At 38.2% G+C, this 26,086-nt stretch overlaps 1 protein-coding gene and 1 long non-coding RNA gene across 3 annotated transcripts; one reads left to right on the forward strand and one right to left on the reverse strand.

The window, feature by feature from the left end:
• Window positions 1–4,716: 4,716 nt before the first annotated feature.
• Window positions 4,717–20,680, forward strand: Cdc50 (cell cycle control protein 50A). Its single transcript, XM_067782709.1, is given in 9 exon segments — window positions 4,717–4,856; window positions 5,516–5,784; window positions 13,950–14,058; window positions 14,061–14,153; window positions 14,222–14,421; window positions 14,483–14,519; window positions 14,522–14,617; window positions 16,983–17,148; window positions 20,166–20,680. Coding segments are annotated over 9 exon segments (1,071 nt in total). The 5' UTR covers window positions 4,717–4,801; the 3' UTR covers window positions 20,212–20,680.
• Window positions 14,428–17,363, reverse strand: LOC137250247 (uncharacterized). Of its 2 annotated transcripts, XR_010952877.1 has the most exons (4): window positions 16,955–17,363; window positions 15,727–15,952; window positions 14,916–15,644; window positions 14,428–14,837 (listed from the first exon to the last, which is right to left on the reverse strand). It is a non-coding gene; the product is annotated as an uncharacterized lncRNA (long non-coding RNA). The 2 variants fall into 2 exon arrangements; XR_010952876.1 differs by having other exon boundaries at window positions 14,916–15,952.
• Window positions 20,681–26,086: the final 5,406 nt, after the last annotated feature.

The following is a 26,086-nucleotide window of genomic DNA, read 5'->3' on the forward strand; positions in this document are numbered from 1 at the left end:
CATATTTTTTCAATCATAAAGCTAAGAAAAAATATATAAAAAGTTTATTATTTTTACTAAAGATATTCTTCAAGACAAAAATATTGTAATGCTGCTCGTGAACGAAGATTCCCCAAACAATTTCTCCCCGTCAGCTTCTCAGAAAATACATAATGATCGCACAATACATAGGTTGTGAGCTATTTGAACCCAAGGTAAATGAAACTATCTTGACATACCTGGATACGGCTTCAACATCCCGTATCGTATCCGTATTTTAAGATGCAGAGGATAATGCTGATGTTGGATGTTGTAGTCGCAGGTGTATATCGGTCAAGTTTGTTTGCGAGTTAGCTGTGGTTCGAATAGCTCACTTCCGCATACTTTCCCCTTATGAAATAAGATTATTATGTAGTATCATATTTTGAATGAGATATGAAGAATAAATGCATTATAATGGCATTCAAAAATGATTCAAAAATCTCAACCAAAACGATTGAAATATATTCACGAATATGATCAGAAAATGACTGTGAAAAGCAGTCAAATATTACTCTAAAACTATTAAAGCTCAATTTTACAATGATATCAAATATGAATAAAAAGCGTTTCGAAATAAGAATCATAAATTATTATTCAGGAATAATCACATTTATGGTACATTTTTCTCCCGACGATACGTTAATTTTCGAACAGAAAATGCTTTTAAATTTGAACGTTTTTAATCATCTTGGGGTATGATATTTAAATATTTTTTGATCAAAAATTTCAAAAAATGCTGGCTGGGAACGACTCAAAAGTCACCTTAAGCTTAGTTGTTTCACGTCTTATTTATCATTATTAATTAAAAATGTTGGATCTCGTAAGAAGCTAAATTTAGGCAAGATACACACGAGACATAGCTTCGTAGACGCGTACAAAATATGGAATGCAGCTACGATTTTCTACGCCTCAAGATTTCTTATGCTGTACCCAATACGCGTCTATGAAGGTAAGCCTCGTGTGCATCTTCCCTTAGATTTTTTTCAAAGAAAAAATTCTTTGTTTTTAAACTTTGCTAATATTCACATACACATCTACTACTATGGCTGTCCCTTCCATATTACTATTTCATTATTAAAAAAAAAAAATAGTTCTGAAAAATGCAACCTTGTCACATGCGTTCTCAAACACGGTTGCCACACCATGTTTTCTTTTAGGACGAAAATGCATCGAAGAAAAGACCAGATCTAAAAAAAGGACCAAATTTTAGGTTTTTTATTGGTATACAAACAATTGGGATGTTTCAATGGTTTAATATATAAAATTTTAATAAAGTAGAAACTTGGTTTTAATTCAAACTGCACAAACAAAAATAAAGTGCACCTTTAGGTATTATATGTTCACATTTCTAGGATTAGTCTGTGTGTTTCACCAACCAAACGTTGTGAACCTAGTTTTGCTTGATTGCAATGGAATAAAGTGAATAGCGCAGTTAGGTTTTATTAAAGAACAGTTAAAAAATTTGCGTTGTGGCAAACTCAGTAAATCGTAAATAAACTAAGCAGTGGTGTTAATGCTATTTTTATAGATGTTTACTTTTTCCCTAACAGTTTAAACTTCATACCAGAGCTTAGGTTCAGTAAGTTTGAGTTGGAACTCAGACTAAAAATCAAGCGTCTTAAATGTTTCAACTGTGTAATAACTGCATACCGATCGAAATATCTAACCACTAAAACAAGTCTTTTTTCTGATAAGTCCGTTGTTTCATCCAAAATTAATGACAATATGTTTGCCCGAACATTCAGCACTTCCCTTTTTAATGCTTGCCTAAATTATCTACCGGATGAAATGTCATTGTTCTACTACATTTTACAGATAGATCAATTTTCGTGGTAAGAATTCCATTGAAGTGTAAATTGGTTAGGTATTTCAATTATTTTATACGATGTTTAATGATTAAGTTGAAACACGACTTTTCTAGTCTTTAGATTTACCGGAAGTGTCGGCCACCATATTTATTTTCAAGGTTGCCCTCTATTTTCATATCGATAGTTTTACAATCAGCCCAATTCTAAACGAAAATTCCGTGCGAGTTTTTTCCCTTCTCCCATTCCTCGTATTCTAAATAAAAATTTGTTGAGAGTTTTTTCACTTCTCCCTTTCCTCCTATTCTGAACAATGTTCGAAAAAGAGGAAACCGGTTATGGGAGAAAAGTAGGTATTATGAATGTGAGGGAGAGGGAGATTTCTTCGCCATTTCATAGGAGTTTTTTCACTAGTTAAATTGAAGGGAATGCATCAAAATAGTTAAAGGAAATTGGTTCTTTTAAGAAAGAACACTTATTTGTACAAATTTTCGCTAAAATATGTATTTACATTCTACCACAATATTCTCACTGTTAATACAACAACAACAGCAACCACAATATTCTTTATTTTAAGTCGAAAAGTATATCATAAGCAACGGAAGAGCTCTTTGTATATTTGATGCAGACATCCAGAAATTGCGCAAGGATTTTTTAAGAAAGCTTAATTAGATTTTGGCATATGGTGAAAGGCGAACTCAACTCGACGGGGCCGTCAGAAAATTGCTTTGCAGAATGAAAGCAGGTAACTCCGGCGGATTTGTGTTAATCCGCCGCCTTCTTCTTATGATCCTCTCTTGATGTTGCTGTGGCACCAATTCATTACTCATTTCAGTGTATACCACATGAAATGCAATAATGTGCATTGTTTATACCTTATTTCTTAATTTCAAACAAATTCGCAACAATAATTAAACTTTTCAATTTTTTAAACAAAATAAGAAATGCGCAACGAAATTTCAATTGACAAAACAGCTGACTTCGAAAATTCGAAATTCCTATTCCCCAATTTTTCTTCTCCCTAGGAGAAAAGAATTGGAGGAATTTTTCCGCGGGAATAAAAAATTCCGCGAGAACAAAATTCCACGAGAATATTTAGAATTGGTCTGAATATTTACAATAGAGTTGCTTAACTTCTAATAACTTAAGCTACATGTACATAATGGGTTTACAGAAGTAAATTGAAAATTATGTGTGGGTAATAGATTTTCCGAAAATTTTATTAGCAGTATTTTGATTTTTTGTTTCAGTGAAAAAGAAATAAAAGTACCAAATCCGTGCCGAGCAAGAACAAAAATTGAGAAAAAGGAACCAGCGGACCATATGGGGTTGAAAAGGGCCATTTTTTGTCCAAATGGACTGAGGTAGCAACCGTGTTCTCAAAGCCAAGCTTCCACATTAAATACATACACATATAAGTACTTCGACATTATGAAATACATTGTCGCGTTGTAAGTCAAAGTATTTTTGCATAAAACCTTTTTGACCACCACAATACCGCAGATCATTGTAAATTTTACCAAGTAGCGCAACTAACAGCTGATCGGTGAAAATTCGCACATTCACACGCACAGTTCTCGACTCAATTTCAAAAACAAACTTTAGATTATTTAACTCAATTTTTGAAGTGAGATAATCCTTACGAATTTATGTATATAGAATATATAAGGCGTTTTTGTTGTTATTAAAACAATAGTTTTATTTATATTAAAGCTTTTAACATTTTTTTTTTTAACTTTGAAAAAACTCCGAACACCATTTCTTCATTATATGACATTCGACTGCCTAGTCCACTGCCTTCCACTCTATTCGCAACATAACCTCTATTTAAGCTGCCAAACTATATAGTAAACAATGCCGCAGATTAAGTGTAAAATTTCACAAAAATAATAAATTTTTTCGAAAAATCACACCGAATAACTGCAGTCCTTGTTTACGAATTTAGAAACAATGAGAATGGCAAACACGAACGAGTATGAAATATAATGTCAAAACGTATATGCACATGGTTGTATATCAATGCACAAAAATGCTTTAAAAACGCATAAAATTGTTAAATTAGATTTGAAAAAAAAAAAAAAAAAATGTTAAAAACTTTATTATAAATAAAAAGCTTCTTTTAATAACAACAAATACGCCTTATATATTCTATTTATACATCAATTGGTAAGGTTTATCTCACTTTAAAATTTAAGCTAAATAATCAAAAGTTTTTTTTTGAAATTGAGTCGAGAACTGTGCGTGTGAATGTGCGAATTTCACCGATCAGCTGATAGTAAAATTTACAATGCTGGCAACACTATTCACCACCTTCATTTGTTTTCGTTTGTTTAATTGCAACAACGAAAAAAGCGACAATAGTACCGACGGGTTTCCGCGAATAACTTTTAAACGAGATAAAAAAATGTAGTTTCTGCTTTCGGATTCTGAATCTTGACGCAAATACGCGTCTTTTGATATCACTATCTACATGTGCGACCCGAATTTTAAGTGCAGAACTTAAGTTGAAATTTTACTAAATTTGGAAATTAAAAGGCTTATATTTCATAAACTAAGAGTTTCCTAGAGTTGCGGATGATAATTTTGTGATTTTTAGGACCCCCGCCTCCCCTCGAAAAAAAGAAAAGTTGGAAAATCGTGGCACCTTATTCTAAATATTCCCCCTGCGTGGACCGGGTGTCTTGAAATAGGATGAGCCTATTTCATTTGCACTGGCAGCTTGATGGATGATTACCAAACACGTAGATACGCAGAACGAAGCAATTTAGAACTCGTGAATGCGCAAACTTCTGTGTGTGATTTGTTGATGGTTATGATCGGACTGGTCCACGAAAATTCGCTGTGAAAAAATCACAGGTCTATGAGTATTTCCCAACTCTAATATGTCAAAAATATGACAGCTGGTAGGTAAAGAAAAAATAGAACGGTTTTTATAAAAAATAACTTTGTTAAAATAGTGGACTTTCTTTTTTAAAATGTCTACTGAAGTGGAAATCGAGAGGGTACAGGCTAAATCAAAGAAGCCTTCAGGTAATTGTTGCGGTTTAATGCATGTGTCGCCGTGTAAAATGCTGCAGATCGGAGTATGGGCTGGTGTACATAATGACTAATTCTATTGATTATTTGGTAATAGTCTAGTTGAGGGGTCGACTGCTAATACGCTACAAAAAATATCGAGGGAGATGTCAAAAGACGCGTATTAATCTCGAGAACAATAATCCGATGGCGGAAAAGAAAAATTTTATCTATGTCCGGAGATATTTGCAGTTGAAGTTGGCGATTTGCATGTGGTTGTTGTTGTGTTTACCCACAAACGGTTATACCACACACCCGGACTTGGCATGGCGTAGCCCAGGGTTATTTTTTATAAGCGTGGCCGAAGGCCGCCAACTAAGAAAGGTGTTCTGCGCAAAAATACTATGGATCCCACCCCCGGTTTCGGAGGTACCCGTGGGTCTTCTTTCGGTTTTTCGTTAATATCTTTTGAACGAGTTAATATTTTTATTTTCCGCCTTCGGATTATTAATATTGATGTCAAGACGCGTACTTTGACACGTCTCGATATTTTTGGTAGCGTATTAGCAGTCGACCCCTCAACTAGACTATTACCGATTATTTTTGTGTTGTCAAATCTTGTGTGAATATAACCATTTGGATGAAAAATATGTATTTTGTCTTTTTTTTTTCAGATTCTGCATTCAAGCAACAGCGACTACCTGCATGGCAACCCGTCTTGACAGCTAGCACTGTCTTACCCACTTTCTTCGTAATTGGAATTTTATTCATACCTGTGGGATGGGCTTTGCTATATTTCTCAGATGAAGTTAGTGAGTTTGTCTATGACTATACTCATTGTAAACGCGTTGGCGATAATGTTACTTGTGCAGAATATCTGACTTCTAGGCCCAGTGGTACTTGCAATTGTCAAATCAATTTCGAGCTTCTAAAAGATTTCACAGTAAGTAGTTCAATAAAATGACTCAATTCTACTATGATTCAATCATGAAATCTACAAAAATGAACTCAATTTAAGGAAAAGATTTGCATATTTAAAGGCAATCCGCGGTTACCTAATGTCTCCTTATGACCCAAACATAAATATTAAAACTATGCACAATTGCTTAAAGTTAAAGAGGTCAGAGAAACGCTTCCAACAACATCTGGTACATATACCGGAGCGACTCGGTGTTTTTCCAATGACAGGGCTAGGCGATATTGGTACATAACCCATTAACGGGATGTTAAATTAATATGATTATGAATGCCATGATAAATATAAGCGAGGGAATATGTACATTTGGCATATCGTTAATGATAGAATCATACGAGTACTGAGGGAGTATCGATACTTTTCGAAAAAATACTCGAGTATTTCGTATTCGAATGCTTTTTTCCAAGTATTGAATAAAGTATCGATACTTTACCAAGAGCCGGTGGTCTACATGTTTAAGATGAACAAAGTTCAATCCATTAACACCATAACTTGAGCATAAATTATTATTAGTATTATTATTATTATTATTTATGGTAATAGTCTAGTTGAGGGGTCGACTGCTAATACGCTACCAAAAATATCGAGTGAGGTGTCAAAAGACGCGTATTAATCTCGAGAACAATAATCCGAAGGCGGAAAAGAAAAATTTTATCGCTGTCCGGAGATATTTGCAGTTGAAGTTGGCGATTTCCATGTGGTTGTTGTTGTGTTCGTACCCACAAAAAAAATTGTGCATCACCGTGGCGGTAGCCACGTTTTAAACGCGTTAAAATTTTTATTTTCCGCCTTCGGATTAATAATACTGATGTCAAGACGCGTCCTCTATCGATATTTTTGGTAGCGTATTAGCAGTCGACTCCTCAACTAGACTATTACCTTATTTATTTATTATTACGGCGTTTTAAGCCTAAAACTTGGATTATTACAAATTATAACTATATTTTAATAATAATAGGATTTCTAGCGTTTGGGGTGTCGGAATGCATGAGATTCCGATCAGCACGGGAATTGGTGGTCCCAACGGGCGAGTCTTGGAGTCATCTCATTGGGAGGTTGGAAGGACGTGTTCTCAATCCTGCCCTACTCCAAGACGTATGATTACACAGTTTTATTATTTATGCTGTCGGAATGCATTTGATTTCGGTCAACCCAAAAGCTAGCAGCTCAGCAGAACGAGCCACTCTTATCGTCCGGTTTGAAAGGACGCGTTTCCAATCCTCCCTGTACCAGCTTTTATGTACACACAACCAACTATAATATATCATTGTTGTAGGAATATACGTGAAACTTTTTTTGAAGGTGTTTAAGTTTTCACAATTTTTAACATGATTAGGTAGTTCATTAAAACATTTCAGGCCTTTGTAAAATATATTTTGCTTGTCCATTTCTGTTTTGAGAAGAGGTAATCTAAAATTATTATTTTCCCTGATTATGTAAGAATGGGTTTTATTCACATAAACAAGTTTTTCACTTAGGTAGGCTGGTAATTTACCATGCTTGATATAAAATACAAATTTCATACTATGGTAAAATATCAACTGTTTCACACTCAACCAGTTTAGTGCATCAAGCATACTCTTTATGGAAGTGTCGTACCTCACTTTTAATATAAATCTCATAGCTTTGTTTTGCATAATTTGTAACCTGTCTACTTGTGTTTCATTGGCAATAAAGAATATTGTAGGGCAATATAAGAAGTGCGGTTCTATGATGGATCTATATACTTTCAACTTATATTTCTTACTAATAAGTTTACACGATCTCTTCCAAAATTCAATTTTTTTGCCCATTTTGGCAACAATATAATCAATATGATCCGTAAACCTCAGTTTATTGTCAATCAGGATCCCTAAGTACTTAAATATTTTGACATGTTGTTGTTGTTGTTATTGTAGCGATAAGGTTGCTTCCCGAAGGTTTTAGGGAGTGTTATCGATGTGATGGTCCTTTGCCGTATAAAGATCCGGTACGCTCCGGTACCACAGCACCATTAAGGTGCTAGCCCGACCATCTCGGGAACGATTTATGTGGCCACATTAAACCTTCAGGCCATTCCCCCTCCCCACCCCCAAGTTCCATGAGGAGCTTGTGGTTGCCATAGCCTCGTCTGTTAGTGAAACAGGATTCGCCGCGGATAGGTGAGGTTGACAATTGGGTTCGGAGAAGCTATATATTGCGCTGGCAACCTGAAGGGTTGCGTTACACAACCCCTTGAATCTGGTATTTTAGTCGCCTCGTACGACAGGCATACCTACCGCGGGTATATTCTGATCCCCTAACCCGCTGGGGCAAATATTATGACATGTTGTTGTTGTTGTAGCAATGCTCGCCCCACCTAATAGCCGCGATCAATCACAAATTGTCATCAATATCCTCTAACGGGAGTCCAAGGAAACTTGCCGTTTCAACAGGGGTGGACCATAAGGAAAGGGGTGTTAGAGGCGTTGGTTCCACATTACAATTAAAGAGATGGTTGGTGTCATGTGGGACACATTGCAAGCGGGGCATACATTTTGTATGTCGGGGTTGATTCTGGATAGGTAAGAGTTTAACCTGTTACAGTATCCAGAACGAAGTTGAGCAAGAGTGACACGCGTTTCCCTGGGGAGTATGCGTTCCTCTTCCGCGAGTTTTGGATAATTTTCGTTAAGCACTGGATTCACCGGGCAATTCCCGGCATAAAGGTCCGACGCCTGTTTATGGAGTTCACCAAGGACCTGCTTGTGTTTTTTCACTTCATACGGCTGAGTTCTCAGGTGCCGTATTTCCTAAAAATGCTTACGGAGATGACTCCTTAAGCCCCTAGGCGGTGCTGGTTCATCAATCAGATGTCTGTTGGGATGCCAAGGTTTCTGGGTATTCAACAGGAACTGTTTGGTCAGCATCTCATTTCTCTCCCTGATGGGGAGTATTCTCGCCTCATTATGCAGATGGTGTTCTGGGGACATAAGAACACAGCCCGTGGCGATTCTGAGAGCAGTATTTTGGCAGGCCTGTAGTTTCTTCCAGTGGGTGATTTTTAGGCTTGGCGACCATATGGGTGACGCGTAGCACGTAATCGGCTGGCTAATTGCTTTGTATGTAGTCATGAGCGTTTCTTTATCTTTTCCCCAAGTACTGCCAGCGAGGGATTTGAGGATTTTGTTACGGCTCTGAATTGTCGGAACAATTGCGGCTGCGTGCTCACCAAAATGTAGATCCTGATCAAACGTCACACCCAGGATTTTGGGGTGTAGGACAGTCGGTAGCGTAGTGCCATCGACGCGGATGTTCAAAATGGTCGACATTTGGGACGTCCATGTTGTAAATAAGGTCGCGGAAGATTTAGTCGGTGATAATGCCAGGTTTCGCGAGGCGAAAAACTGGAGAGATCAGGGAGGTAGCCGTTTATTTTATTGCATAGCGCATCGATCTTTGGCCTGGGCCTGTGGCCATTATTGTGCAGTCATCGGCGTAGGAAACGATTGCGACTCCTTCCGGTGGTGAAGGTAGCTTACATATGTAGAAATTAAACAAAAGTGGGGATAGGACACCACCCTGTGGCACCCCTTGTTTAATTCTCCTTGGTTTTGATGTTTCGTTTCTAAATTGCACCGATGCCTGCCGACCACCCAGATAATTTGCGGTCCACCTTTTAAGACATGGGGGAAGAGTAGACCCTTCCAGGTCTTGCAGTAACGAGCCATGGTTGACCGTATCAAAAGCTTTTGATAGGTCTAGCGCTACGAGTACTGTTCTATGGTGGGGGTATTGATTTAAACCGCAATTTATCTGGGTGCTAATGGCATTTAGCGCGGGTGGTAGTGCTATGGAGTTTTCTGAAGCCATGCTGATGTAGGGGCTAGCTGCAAATTTGCTTGGAAATAAGGGAGCAAAATGGCTTCAAGCGTCTTTGCCACTGGCGACAGGAGAGATATCGGACGATACGACTCACCTATGTTAGCTGGTTTCCCAGGCTTTAGTAGCGGGACCACCTTGGCCATTTTCCATTTCTCGGTATGACAAAGGTGAAAGAGACAGGTTGAAGACATGCGCTAAATATTTGAAACCCTCTTTCCCTAGCTTTTAAGCATCGGCATGGCTATGCCGTCTGGGCCCACTGCTTTGGATGGTTTAGCACGACCAATGGCGTCCTCAACCTCTTTAGCGGTGATGGTGATTGGTGACGCGCTGAATTTGTGTTTATGTGCGTGTCTATTGGCTCTCCGTCTATTCTTTGTCGACCGTAGGATGCATTATATATTGTCGGCAGAAAGCGCTCGCACATTTTTTCGCATCCGACAGCAATTGTCGACAAAGCGATGGAAACTTTGTCTTTGTGCTTAGTCGGATTCGATAGGGACTTTACGGTGGACCAAAGTTTACCCACACCGGTAGAGAGGTTACAACCTCTTAGGTGCTCCTCCCATTTCGCCCGCTTGTGTTCATCCACAAGCAATCTGATGCGTTGGTTTATATCCCTTATTTGGGGGTCGCCTGGATCAAGCTGTCTTATAAGGTCACGTTCTCTCGCTAAGTTTGCGGCCTCCGCCGGGAAGTGGGACCGGATTTCGGAATTCTCCGCGCGGGAATGAAACGTGCCGAGGCGGATTCAATGACCTTACGGAAGGCACGCTCCCCTTGCCGGGCCTCAGTCGGTATAGGGAGGGCAGCAAAGCGGTTGTCTGTAAAGGATTTATATTTCTTCCCACTTTCCTTTTTTGAAGTATATGAAAGTGCGTTTTTCTGTAACGATGAAGTCGGCGGTACGCTCCAACGAAATAAGTATAGGCAGGTGGTCGGATGCCAATGTTAGCATCGGCTGCCAGTTGACGCAGTTTACGAGTTCTGCGCTCACGATTGAGATATCTGACGAGCTGTGACAGCTTCCTACCAAATGTGTGGGGGCGTCTCCGTTTATTGTGCAGAACGTCGTTTCTTCTATTTGATCCGCCAACATCTCACCCCTACTGTCCGCCCGCAAGTTTGAATGCCATAGATCATGATGGGCATTGAAATCGCCTAAGATAATGCGATTGTTGCCAGTGAGTAAGGCCCTGATATTAGGGCGGTATCCACTGGGGCAACAGGTGGCAGGAGGGATGTAGATGTTGATGATTTCTACGTTTGCATCGCCTGACCGGACAGATAGGCCTTGACGTTCTAAGACATTGTCCCTGCGGTCGATGCCAGTATCAAATATATGATATTGCACAGAGTGGTGTATGATAAACGCGAGGCGAGTTCACGTTCTCTCGCTAAATTTGCGGCCTCCGCCGGGAAGTGGGGCCGAATTTCGGGAATTCTCCCGGCGGGAATGAAACGTGCCGAGGCGGATTCAATGACCTTGCGGAAAGCACGCTCCCCTTGGCGGGCATCAGTCGGCATAGGGCGGGCAGCAAAGAGGTTGTCAGTAAAAGATTTGTATTCGTCCCACTTTCGTTTTTTAAAGTTTATGGAAGTGCGTTTTTCTGTAACGATGAAGTCGGCGGTACGCTCCAACGCAATAAGTATAGGCAGGTGGTCGGATGCCAATGTTAGCATCGGCTGCCAGTTGACGCAGTTTACGAGTTCTGCGCTCACGATTGAGATATCCGGCGAACTGTGACAGCTTCTTACATACGTGTGGGGGAGTCTCCGTTTATTGTGCAGAACGTCGTGTCAGCCCGCAAGGTTTGAATGCCATAGATCGTGATGGGCATTAAAGTCGCCTAAGATAATGCGATTGTTGCCAGTGAGTAAGGCGCTAATATTAGGGCGGTATCCACTGGGGCAACAGGTGGCAGGAGGGATGTAGATGTTGATGATTTCTAGGTTTGCATCGTCTGACCGGACAGATAGGCCTTGACGTTCTAAGACATTGTCCCTGCGGTCGATGCCAGGATCAAATATATGATATTGCACAGAGTGGTGTATGATAAACGCGAGGCGGGATTCAAGGGTGCCTTCCTTACTGCTACATCATAGATGCGATTCCATAACAAAGTACAGGAGGCACGTAGTATCCGAAATGTCATCACAAAATAGCATCCAGGATCGAAGCACAGGAGGCACGTATATCCGAAATGTCGGGACAATTTTCGGCACAGGTATCATCGCAGATCTCTGCAAAACTTAATATCGTAAGGATGAAAAAATAATGCAGTTTGAGACAAAATCGAGGCCGAGGTAGATGCTTTAAAAGGTCGTATACAGGAGCTGCAACAAAATCGCCCAGCTGTTTCAGCAAGCAGTCCGAAGGTAAAAACTCCATCTTTTGACGGCTCTGTTGCTTTTCAGATATTTAAGCTGCAATTTGAGAAGACGTCAGCAGTGAACAACTGGAATGCTTGCCCACTGTTCGTGGCTTTGAAAGGGCCAGCAGCTGGAATCTTACAGACTATTCCAGAGCACAAACGGAACAGTTATGAATCAGTGATGGGCGCTCTACGAGAGGCGACGCGGAACCGAACATAGGAGACAGATATACCAAATGGAGTTACTGAACCGTTTCCAGAGGGAAATATTGGCTCCACCTTGCAAATGCCGACGCACCTGTTGAATACACTGAGAGAGTTAAAATTCAATCTTTCACAAATGGAATTCTGGATATCGAACCTACATTCGCAGATACGGTATCACATGCTCTGATTCAGGAAACAGCATCGCCGTTGTGGAAGTAGAAAGGCCAGACTGGGCGAACACAATATTGGAAGCGCTGAAAGGATCGCAGAAGCGGAGGTGACAGAGTAATAAAATGCTTCAAATGCGGGAAGCCAAGTCACATTGCACCTCATTGCGATCTTGATTCTAGTGGTTCCAACAGCATAGGGTGGTACAAAGCTGGAGGAGATGAGCAGGGAGCGACCCAGATGTAATCGAGAGATAGCTCCAGCTGTTGAATGTCCCGTGATCTCTGTATCAGAAATCGGAAGACAATCGAGCAGTCTTACCGTAAGAGGTTATGTGGATGGCAAGGAGCGTTTTATGACTATAGATACGGGCGCATCTCATTCCATAATCCGATCTGATTTGGTGAACAGGAGAGTAAAGCCATTACATGGAACAAGATTACGTACAGTCACTGGCGAGTATAACCAAGTCCAGGGAGAAGTGGTCGAGGCCCAGGCCCACAGATCGATGAGCTCTGCAACAGAATAAAAGGCTACCTCCCTGATATCTCCAGTTTTTTCCGCCTCGCGAAACCTGGCATTATCACCGACTAAATCTTCCGCGACCTTATTTACACATGGACGTCCCAAATGTCGACCATTTTGAACATCCACGTCGATGACACTACGCTACCGACTGTCCTACACCCCAAAATCTTGGGTGTGACGTTTGATCAGGATCTACATTTTGGTGAGCACGCAGCCGCATTTGTTCCGAAAATCAAGAGCCGTAATAATATCCTCAAATCCCTTGCTGGCAGTACCTGGGGAAAAGATAAAGAAACGCTCATTACTACATACAAAGCAATTGGCCAGCCGTTTACGTGCTACACGTCACCCATATGGTCGCCAAGCCTAAAAATTACCCACTGGAAGAAAGCTACAGGCCTGCCAAAATACTGCTCTCAGAATCGCCACGGGGTGTCTTCTTATGGACTCCCGTTAGAGGATATTGATGACAATTTGTGATCGGTCGCGTCTGTTAGGTGGGGCGAAGCACTGCTACAACAACAACAACAACAACAACGGGACCTGTAGCTATTATCGTGCAGTCATCGGCGTAGGTAACAATGGTTTGTTGTTGTTGTTGTTGTAGCGATAAGGTTGCTCCCCGAAGGCTTTGGGGAGTGTTATCGATGTGATGGTCCTTTGCCGGATACAGACCCGGTACGCACCGATAAAAGCACCATTAAGGTGATAGCCCAACCATCTCGGGAAAGATTTATATGGCCACGTTAAACCTTCAGACCATATCTCCCTCCCCACCCCCGCAAGTTCCATGAGGTGCTTATATATATATAATTATATATATATAATTAATCGGCCGAAGTGGCAGGATTAAACTCTAATCAGCTTTAACTGAGTTTATACTCGCATTAAAAACCCCCGCCTAAGAGTACTCCTGCTATTAATCTTTGCTATGCTATATTCATTATTTATTGAGATCAATCGCACTGTTGTTGGTAATCAAACTGAGTTTTAACATCTTACATCATTTAGGGAAAAGTTTACATGTACTATGGCCTAAGCAATTATTACCAAAACCATCGACGCTATGTAAAATCTCGAGACGATGAGCAGCTGTTGGGTCGCCTGTCGTCAGAACCATCAACGATTGTGTGCCATTTGCATATGCTTTTGGAGAAAATATGGAGAAGATACCCATCGCACCGTGTGGAGCAATTGCTAATTCTCTTTTTAACGGTTTGTATAAAAGTTATGCTTACCCATTTGATGATCTGCATAATCAGTTTGCTTCTCTTTGTCCGTAGACACATTAACGCTAAAGTATGAAGATGTAGATGTACCTTTGCTTAATACTGGCATTGCATGGCCATCCGATAAATTAATAAAATTTAGGAATCCGCCAGGAAATCTAACAATCGCTTTAAAAGACTTCAGTAAACCAAAGTTTTGGCAAAAAGAACTGTGGCAATTAGATCCCCAAAATCCTGAAAACAATGGGTTCCAGGTTTGTTTAAATTGACGGTACTCGTAAATAAAAATGTTTGGTATACATATTTTTCATATAGAATGAAGATTTAATTGTTTGGATGCGTACAGCTGCACTGCTAGTTTTCGCAAACTTTATCGGCGTATTGACCATTCAAATTCAACTTTTCAAAATGGTTTAAAGAAGGGATCATATACACTAAATATTGATTATCGTATGTATAAACCTAAATCTTGTTTTCAGAAACATATCGTCGTTAAAAGTGCAAATCTTCTACAAAACTGCTTAATCAATTTAAAATCATGAAAATACCTTGTTGTTGTTGTTGTTGTAGTAGTGCTTCGCTCCATCCAATAGGCGCGACCTATCACAAATTGTCATCAATATCCTCTAACGGGAGTCCAAGAAAACTTGAAGTTCCTATAGGGTTGGACCTAAGAGACATGGGTGTTAAAGGCGTTGGCTCCACATTGCAGCACATAGTAGGTGTCATGTGGAGACACATTACTTACAGAATATTCATTGCGTATGTCGGGGTTGATTATGGATATGTAAGAGTTTAACCTGAGTATTACAGTACCCAAATCGAAGTTGTGCCAGAGTGATGCGAGATTGCTTTCATCAACTGCGAATTTCGGGCATTTCTCACTGAGAACGGAGTTCGCTGGGCATTTATCGGCATAGTACTTTGCCTACTCTTTGTGGATGCCTCCAAGGCCTTTTTTATGTATTTTTCGTTCAAAAGTTTCAAGTGTCTTGGTTAGTGGTGATAGGAGAGATAGCGGACGATTTGAGTCGCCTTTGATAGCTGGCTTCCCCGACTTAAGTAGCGGTACGACCTTCGCCATTTTCCTTTTTTCAGTGATGATGAGAGTGGACAGAGACGGGTTTAAGGACTAGCGCCAGGTGTTTAAATCCCTCATTGCAAAAGGTTTTAATCATCGGCATGGCAATCCCGTCCAAGCCTACTGCTTTGGACGGTTTGGCATCTTTGAAAGCTCCTTCAACATTTTTGGCGGTGATAGTAATAGAAGGCGTGCTGTGTTTACGTGCTCGTCTTATGGCCTATCGCCTGGATGTGGATGAATGCATTACATGTTGCCCACAGAAAGCGCTCTTAGCATCCGATAGCGCTTTATTGCGAAAGGCGATGATCATAGCTTCTTCGTATTTATTTGTTTGTTGTGTTGTTTGAATTGAAATTTTCGCCAGATCTTCATATATGTTGGAAAAATTATCGGCTTAAGCGTATTTCGCGACATATTTGAGAAAGAATTGCGCAGAATGAGAGATGAGTATGGAATCATATTTCATTACACTTACCGACAAAATTTTTGGTTTGCCCAAATGCGCTTTGCTTCCTTTTACCTCTACGAAGTTGTTTCGGTAACAACAAGAATGACCTAGCAGTGAAACCCTTGGACTTTTATTGGCTGATAAGTGTGTAAAGCTCACACAGCTCAATATTAAGTTTTCTTCGATACATTCCATTGCTCAGTAACCTCCTTTCAACCCGGAAATGCCGTAACCGGAGTTGTTTAATCGCCACCTATAGAAGGAGGAAAACTTTGACTGCTTAGTCAATTTAGCTCAGCTTTGATGTGAGCACTGCAATTAGTTAGGCTATTACTTATTCTGACTGAATTATCATATACCCATTGCAATATTTGTTTCCGTTATACTGTCCCTTTAAACCTTTTTTCATAGTTTTAAGCTTATTTAAAAACGGTTTGGCACATTAAAAACAACTACCATTCGACTGCTGAGTATAATATAATTCTATCTTGGCCGCCCTTTGGAAAACGCCCTATATAAAAAATCTTTTAAAAACTCTATATTTCAGAATTTTTTTGAAGAATGTCGTACCTTAGAATTTTATTCAAAAAATGCCATATTTAGGCATACATTTAATACATGACGTTTGATACGGTGTTTATGAAAAAAAAAAAAATGTTCATATTAGAGAATATCCCATATAGAGGAATTGCGTTTTCGGACTGACAGCCGATATAAGGCGTCAGCGGGTTAGAATATACCCGCGGTAGGTATGCCTGTCGTAAGAGGCGACTAAAATACCGGATTGGCCTGAAGGTTTAATGTGGCCATATAAATCGTTCCCGAGATGGTCGGGCCAGCACCTTAATGATGCTGTGTTACCGGAGCGTACCGGATCTGTAAACGGCAAAGGACCATCACATCGATCACTCCCTAAACCTTCGGGGAGCAACCGTATCGCTACAACAACAACAACAACAACATAAGGCGTCATCCGTCAATGTATAATTGGTGATGTAATTAATAACCCAATCTGCATTACAATTCTTATATGTGGTTGAAGGTTAGGCCAGCTGAAGTGGTCTTACAACAACACTCTTAAAATATAAGTTATAGATTCATAAACTTCAAGGTCAAGAGAACTAGAAAATCAAATTAAATTTGTAACATCAGTAGCGATTAGATGGTTCCATAGAATGTGCACGGATAAGCGGCATTGCACTTTCGCCGACGATATATGTATATTGTTTCCTGTTGTTCACATAGAATGTTTTACCTGAATTTTCATCTCCTTTTATGCTTAGAATATCCCGTTACGTCATTTGATGGTTCAAAGAAAATGATTTTATCAACAACGTCTCTGCTAGGCGGCAAAAATCCATTCCTTGGCATTGCTTACATTGTGGTCGGCTCTATTTGTCTAGTACTTGGTATCGCATTGCTTTTTATACATATAAAGTGTAGCAAAAGGTTAGTATCAAATAACATAAAATGTATATTAGTGCATTAAAAACCACAACATTCTTATAATCGCGAGGTTTCAGTATTCGAAGAACTGTAATCACAGGATCGTAGGATTTCTTATGGTTTATAGAAAAAACAACCTAGCAAATTTTTGTATAAGCATTGAAAACATTAAAAATCATTTTTGATGATGCAGTTCGACCTTCTAACCAATTTAAAGAATACCCATTGTTCAAAAAATATTTCATATTAGCTTTTACCACCAGCTCCCACCAAGATGGTGGTAATAAGCAAAATAATTCAGCATAAATGGCTTATTCATTATAATTTTTATTTTTTTGATTTATCAAAATACACCGAACAGAAATAATTTCTAAAGAGATGAACTTATAATTATGGGGACGTGAGTGGACCAGATGTTTATATAATTTTATTTTAAAATTTTTTTTCAAAAATAATTTTTTTACTGCATCATTGAAATGTAACTTAATAAAACCGGGAGGGAGAATCGTGGAAGATATATTGGAGATAGATTTCTACTGAGGACTCATTAAGCCCTATATAATTTATTAATGTAGGAATAGCTGTTTGATGCTTACATATTTAAAAATGTATGGCACTGATATTAAATACTTTCTATAAATTTACCTACTTAAGTATTTTCCTTCATGTCCTTTATACTCGAAACTCATTTTATCATTTTTTGGAAAGCCCTCACGCTTACAAGTCTTCCGGACTGTAACATTTCGTTATTATTTACCACACCTACAATCATCTTGTGCAGTTTTAACAACTTTTGAATACAAATATTTATTTTTACTAAATAAACTGTACACTTTTTTCATGGTATTGTTCTTCAGTTGGCTATACAGCGGAAACTATTAAAACTCTATCGGGGATGAAGCTAAATAATAAATAATAAAATCCGGAATAGATCACACTCTCTTATAGTGCTTTACCCATAATGATACACTTAGAGAAATAATTAATTTCCTTTAAGAACAGCCCTTCCAATCCAATTTCTTAGATAGGAGTTATAAAATTCAAGCTTGTATGGAGATTTTTTATCAAGAATTTTAATTGCTCGGATCATTCGCGGTTAGAAGATTTTTCGTGCATCGCCGCCATTCGAGAATTTTTATTTTCTCAAATCGTCCCCGAATTGAGAATTTAGTCTGTCTTGGATCGTTCGCTAATGGCGATTCAAGAACGCTTACTTCTCGGACCGTCAGCGATTTGAGAGTATCTACTTTCATAATCTAGTTATGTGAGTTTTTTCACATCGTAAATTATTAACAAATTATGGGCTTTCAATTATTTTAAGTTTATATAAGTTTATTAAGTTTATGCACCCTGAATGCTTATGGTTTTCAAAATTCTCAAATGAAACGTGGCAGATCTAATGGTTGCACTAAGTTGCACTCTCTTTTCTGTCATTTATAGCACGTGACTGTGGAAATCTAGTATTTAAAATAAGTGATATGAGCTATTATTATTTTGAAGATGAAATCTAAATTTTATTGCTAAATAGAAGTACTTAATTCAGTTGTTATGTGTCTCACTTTACTCCACGTACATACATACGTTCTGTTTGTTGATAATGGCGTACGCCCGCTAGTGTTAATAAAAAAAAGAAATTACGGCCACGGGCTTTATTTACTGTCATTGGGAAATAACGCTCGAAGCGTAACTGTCCTCTCAGAAATTAAAACTTTATTATATTATGTATCTAATTTACATCAACTTTATTTTACTTTTATTTTATTATTCAGCTGTGTACCTAGCGTTATTGTATTTTACAAAACTTTGCCTTTTTATTACTGAATATTATTTGTTTTTTTTTCGTTTTTTTATGATATTCTATTTATTTAATTTTAATTTACTTTATTAAATAAAAAAAATTGTATTCCAATGCTGACCTGCAAATGTTTATAGTAAATTATAATTGGTAACAAGAACGACGTTAGATCCCTGTTCTTTAGAAAAAAATAAAATAAAACCCGCGGTTGCTATTTTCATTTCCTTTATATTAGGTCGGTTGAATGTTTGTCCGCATTTTCAAAACAAATCTTGCAATAGATTTTTAAGTAACTTCTCATTAAGGTACAAACGTGAAACTTCACATATAGGTTAAGACACCGAGATAATGCAACAAAAGTAGAAAAATCCATTAGGTGGCGCACTGTTCGAAATAATTAGATAAGAATTTGGAAATGTGGAATTTTGAGATCGGTTTTTAAGTAACTTCTTGGTGAGCTAGAGACTTGAAATTTCAAACTTAATTCAGAGGCCGATGACAGTATAAAACGCATACGGAAAAGTTTCGCTAGGGGGCGCACGGATCGAGCTATTTAGAAAAATGGTACGGAACGGAGGGAATCTTATGATCGATTATTATACTGTGTTGGGCTTGCACAGTTCACAAAATGCAAGGGTGTACGGTGGTTAACGCAGGATCTGCACTTTCCGCCAAAGGCCAGGCCTACGTAGCATTGAGCCCAGTAAAATCTTTGAATGGTCTTCGTATAGAAGAGCTCGATTGCGCCAAACTAATGGGAAAATACATGCAACGAGCCCTCTCTTGCAGTTCTATATTTTTATTTCTCATAAATATTTTTAGAATTTGTATGCCAAAATTTTAAAATCAAAGGTCAGCAAGAATATGTCTTTATATAAGAACACTTTTCTCGCTGATTTTTGTCCATTTATATAAAGGATGTGCTTAAATTTTTTTTATTTTCTGTTAAACAGCGTTATTTCCATTTCGAAAAAGGCGGGTATTTCCCATGGCGTTATTTCACTGCACCTTCATTATTTTATATTTTTTTAACAAATTTTTTTAAAGAAGTTCAGTGTGGATTCAGTTCCCGGAGCTGCGATTCCGGAATCGGATTTCCTAGTATATATGTTTGGCTTTAAAAGATTGTGTTTGAATGCGAAGATAGCACACGTATAATTAAAAGCGTGCCGTTTAGATAAAAATGAGAAAAATGTTATTAACTTTAAATTTGTTTGAATTTCAGTACTACGGAAATGATCAACGTCAACCCACGAACTCCATATTCGTAACCGCATTTGAAGCAAGCAAGGTGATAAAGAATTGGAATTATCTTACTTTATTTAAAAATATGGCCCAGTTGAAAGTTCTAAAATATGTTAAAGTATATTAGGTATTCAGAGGCAATAACCACTTAACAAGATAACTTTACCTAAAAGATTATAATTTAGATGTTGTGATTAGAATTGGCACATCTGATTCAATTTAGTTTTAGTATGTAATAACAACAATTGTAATATTTAATTGATATTTGGTTGTTCAATGTTGTTTTGAAATAATGTTCGTTTAACTAATAACTACATTATTTATTTATCGGCGCCTCCTTACGATGGTTGAAACATTAGCGGTTCTTAACCTTAAACTATACTTATAATGTCATAATAAATTGTATAGCTGATTTTCGTTTTTATTAATTTATGTATGTACTGTACCAGTAGCTTTCACTTGGAATAGTTCAATAAAACAATCTACAACAAATTACTAATACGTTTTATTATTATTTAAGTTGTATTAACAGTTTAACACACGCACCCACTCAATAATTGCTCAAAGAAACTACTGGAGGCGAATCTAGTTACATATATGAATATAGCCTACACATATTTGGCAGGCTAGGCAAGTTTCGCGGGGTAATCGTACCCAAGATGGTCGCGTTAGTACCTTAAAGATACTAGTTACCGGTATGTACCGGATCTATATCCGCCATAGGACCATCAAAACAAATCTGCTTGAAAATATTGTTGGTGTCATGTGGGGACACTTAGAATGCAGTACATATAATGCGTATGACGGGTTTGATTCTAAATAAGTAAGAGTTTAACCCGTTACAGTACCAAGCACGTCTGCCTGGGAACTCTGCTTTTCTCTACTCCGAGTTTCGGCTATTGGGTCATGAGAACGGGGTTCAAAGGCCGTTTATCGGCATAAGACTAGATAAAGCTATGGCGTCATCCCAGCGGGTTTAGAATATACCCGCCGCAGGTATACCTGTAGTAAGAGGCGACTAAAATACCCTGATGATTCAAGGGTTCGCCAGCGCAATTTATAGCTCCACCAACCCAACTGGCAACCTCACCTACCCGTGGGGAATCCTATGTTTTTAGCAGCCGAGGATCTGACCACTCCAAGGGGTGGGGGTATTGGCCTAGAAGGTTCAACGTGGTCATATTAAATCAAGACGGTCGGGCTTGTAGTTTATTGGTGCTCGTACCGGCTCTATATTCGGCAAAGGACCATCAACATTGATAACACTCTCCAAAACAATCGAGGAGTGTCTTATCGCTACAACAACAACATATTCTGGCCTGCAGCTCCTTCCATTTTGTTTCTCTTAAACTCGGCAGCTATATCAGCGACGCGTAGCTTACAAATGGATGACCAGTTGCTTTATAAGTGCTTATCAGCATTTCTTTGTCTTTGTCCCAAATTCTGCAATCTAGGGACTTGAAGATTTCCTTACGGTTCTTAACCTTGGGGATACTACAATTGTGGCTGCATGATAATGGAAGTGTTGATCATTGTGGTAACCCACTTGTTATGTACTATTCCACTTGTTTTAATATTTTTATTTCAAGAACTCTGTGAAATATTTAAATGTGTTGACATTTGAAAACAAAACTTTTTCACTTAAAACTTTTTCCTTGTGTAATAAAAAGATATAAAAAAAAAATTGTTTATTTCAACATTTGGTGACCCCAATTTTTTGAACATGCCGTTGGTTACGAGAGAGGATAATTCTGGCACCAATACGTCAGCATCAACAACATCCGGCGTGGGACCGTCTTCATTTTCTGCAACTTCAGTGCCGGGCACCGTTTCGGCTGGTGAGATTTTTTCGGCACGTATCCCTAAACTACCAACTTTCTGGCGTGAAGAACCTGAAATCTGGTTTCTGCAAATTGAATCAAGTTTCAACATTGCTGGGGTAAGTCAAGACTCAACAAAATTTTAATATCTTCTAAGCCATCTGAACCCATCGATTCTTTACGTGGTAAAAGACATCATCAAGATTCCTCCAGCGCAAGGACATTATGAAGCTATGAAGACCCGAATTATTCAACATTTTACTGAATCCGAAGAGAGTCCACTGAAACAGCTGCTGAACAATTTAGAGTTAGGTGATCAAAAGCCTTCACATCTCATGCCCCGCATGAAAGCTTTAGCTGGATCTAAGGTCAGTGATGTGTTAGAAATGTTATTTTTGGAAAGACTTCCGGAAAAAGTCAAGTGCATCCTTGCGGTAACAGAATGCAATCAATTAGATAAGCAACAACAACAACAATTAGATAAGCTGGCAATATTAGCTGATAAAGTTTTTGAGCAATTTTCTCCTACTTCATTATCCACTGCTGAATTAGTTAAAAAAAATGTTCGAACTGATATGCCTCGTAATGACATAAGTCACATTCCGAATTTTCTACTTTTTCATTAAAATTGGATTCGATCATATCGAGAATAGAAGCTATCGAGAACCGATCTCGCAATTCAAATCGTGGTAGTTCATCTAGACGTAGTTTATCTCAATCTCGTGAAAAGTCACGAAACCGCAAAGATTCAGGGTTATGCTGGTATCATTGGCGTTTTGCTGAGAGAGTAATCAAGTGTATACAGCCATGTATATTTAAAAATCCAAAAAACTAATTCCGCCGTCGTCAGAAGTTTCGACCACTCATGATGATGGTAATGTATCTGGTCGACTATTCATCACTGAGCGTAAGACAAAAGTAAAGTTTTTAATAGATTTAGGGGCTGAACTTTCTGTTTTCCCATGCAAGACATCAAAACAATCCAGTAAACTTGTCCTTTATGCAGCTCGTATCCCTACCTATGGTGAAAAATTATTTGAGCTTGATCTAGGTCTTCGTCGAAGTTTCAGATGGATATTTACATTTTGGCAGATGTATCAAAGCCAATTATAGGGGCTGATTTTTTGAGACATTTTCACCTATTACTTACTTAATTGGCGCTTAACCGTCTAAACGGTTATGGCCGTCCAACAAGGCGCGCCAGTCGCTCCTTCGCTCCGCCAACCGGCGCCAATTGGTCACACCTAGGGAGTTTAAATCGTTAAATCGTCACCTATTACCAAACTTAAAAAGAAAAGTACTTGTTGATGGTGTTATATTTTTGAACACACCTTTCATGAACTTTTTAAGGAATATTCTGATTTGTATTCTGCCCAAACATTTACTTCCGAATGCAAGCATCAAGTTGTCCATCATATCACAGTGTCTGGTAGCCCTGTAAAGGCCCGCCCAAGAAGATTAGATCCACAAAAACTTGCCATAGCTAAAGCTGAATTTCAGTATCTTTTGGATAACGGAATTATTCGTTCAAGCAACAGTAGTTGGGCTAACCCACTACACATGGTACCAAAACTTGATGGTACTTGGAGACCATTTGGTGATTACCGAGCAGTCAATAAAATTACTGTATCGGATAAGTATCCAATACCGTATCTTAGTGATTTTACTATGGAAATGGCGGTTGCGAAAATATTTTCAAAAGTTGACCTTATGAAAGCGTATTACCAAATTCCAGTAAATCCGGAAGATATTCCTAAAACTGCAGTTATAACACCATTTGGTTTGTTCGAATTTTTGAGAATGCCATTTGGGTTATGCAATGCAACACAGACCTTCCAGCGTTTCATGAATGAAGTAGTCCGAGGTCTTAACTTTGTTGACGATGTCTTAGTTTTTTCGTCTGATCCTGATCAGCACATGGAACATCTCAAGCAACTATTCGAACGATTCAAAACGTATGGTATCATTGTCAACGCTGGAATATGTGAATTGGGAGTCTCAGAACTCAACTTTTTGGGACACAAATTACTAGTTTTGGTATCGATCCAATGCAAAATAAAAGTAAGTGCTATTTTGGATTATACAAAACCTCCAACAATCAAGGATTTGACAAAATTTTTAGCTTTGGTTAATTTTTATCGAAAATTTCTACCAAATGGAGCAAGAACTCAAGCACCTTTAAATAATTTGCTGATTGGTGCAAAAAAGAACGATAGACGATCTGTTTAATGGAACAAGGAAACCATTTCTGCCTTCGAGAAAGTAAAGGAAGAAATATCACAAGCTACAATTCTTGCTTTTCCTATACCAGATGCTGTACTTGCATTAAAAGTTGATGCTAGTAACTTTGGCATGGGAGCGTCGTTAGACCAACTCGTTAATGGTGATTGGCAACCTTTAGGTTTTATTCTGAAAAGTTAAATCATGCTCAAGTTAACTATAGCACTTATGATCGGGAATTGCTTGCAATCTACTCAGCAGTAAAATACTTATGCTATTTCTTGGAAGGCAGACAGTTTAAAATTTTTACTGATCATAAGCCTTTGATATACGCATTTCATCAAAATTTAAATAAAGCATCTCCACGTCAATGTAGACAACTAGATTTTATATCGCAATTCTCAACTAATATTGTTCACATATCTGGCGTAGACAATGTTGTCGCCGATGCTCTGTCAAGAGTTGAATCCATCGATTTTAAAAGTATTAATTATGAGAGGTCACGAACCCAAAATGAAGAATTGGAGTTGCGAAGTTTGCTGCAGTCTGAAGGAAGCTGCTTATTCAAAATAATCAATCTACCAGATAGTGATATTCAACTTTACTGTGAAGTATCATCAGGTGTAGCACGACCATATGTGCCACTTAGTTTTTAAAAATATTCACCATTTATCGCATCCTGGCATTCGGGCAACTGAAAAGTTAATTACAAAGACATTTTTCTGGCCTTCAATGAATAAGGATGTGATAGAGTGGACCAGATCTTGAACCTCATGTTAGAAATCAAATATTTCAAGGTACATTTCGAGTCCACTTGGCAAATTTCCAGTAAGCAGTGGTCGTTTTAAGGAAGTCCATATAAATTGGGTTGGTCGACTGAGGGATGCAGTTATTTACTCACTTGTGTTGATCGATTTAGTCGATGGCCGGATGTTTTACCTATTGTAAATATTAATGCTAAAACAGTTTGCAGAACGTTTTACGATTTTTGGGTATGCCGGTTTGGATGTCTAAATATTATTATTTCTGATAGAGGTCGTCAATTTGTATCATCACTTGTTCGTGATCTTTCAAAGTTTCTTGGAGCAACACATCATGTCACCACAGCTTATCATCCACAATGGTAATGGTTTAGTTGAACGTTTTCACCGTACCTTGAAAAAAGGATTACGGTGTAATGAAAATTTACAATGGACATCAAGGCTAAATCCGTGCTTTTAGGAATTCGTACTTCTTTTAAAGATAATTTGAAAACTACTTTTGCTGAACTTATATATGGAGAACAAATTCAACTTCCAGGAGATTTCTTTCAACCACAAGTAGCTGGAGATCCCCAGATTTCGTTTCAACTTTAAAAAGAATTATGAAAAATTTACAACCTATTTCAACTTCGGCACATTTCAGAAAAAACATTTTTATCAGCAAAAATTTATATACATGTACACATGTTTGGATTCATGTTGATGCTGGTCGATCATCTTTAGATTTTAAATACTCAGCACCGTATGAAGTTATTGAACGATTTCCAAAATACTTTAAAATTTCATTTCAAGATAAAATTGAAAAAATTTCTATAGACCGTTTGAAACCAGTCTTTCAATCGAATGAATTGCCATATTAACTATTATTTTGACTTTTATGTAATTCCTTAGAGGGGAGCTATGTCGTAACCCACTTGTTATGTAATATTCCACTTGTTTTAATATTTTTTTTTCAAGAACTCTTTGTGAAATATTTAAATGTGTTGACATTTGAAAACAAAACTTTTTCACTTTATAATTTTTCCTTGTGTAATAAAAAGATATTTAAAAAAAAAAATTATTTATTTCAACAGTCATTATTGAACGTGAAACCCAGTATT

This window comes from Eurosta solidaginis, chromosome 4 (assembly GCF_040869045.1).
Source record: "Eurosta solidaginis isolate ZX-2024a chromosome 4, ASM4086904v1, whole genome shotgun sequence".
In the NCBI taxonomy this organism is placed as follows: domain Eukaryota; kingdom Metazoa; phylum Arthropoda; class Insecta; order Diptera; family Tephritidae; genus Eurosta; species Eurosta solidaginis.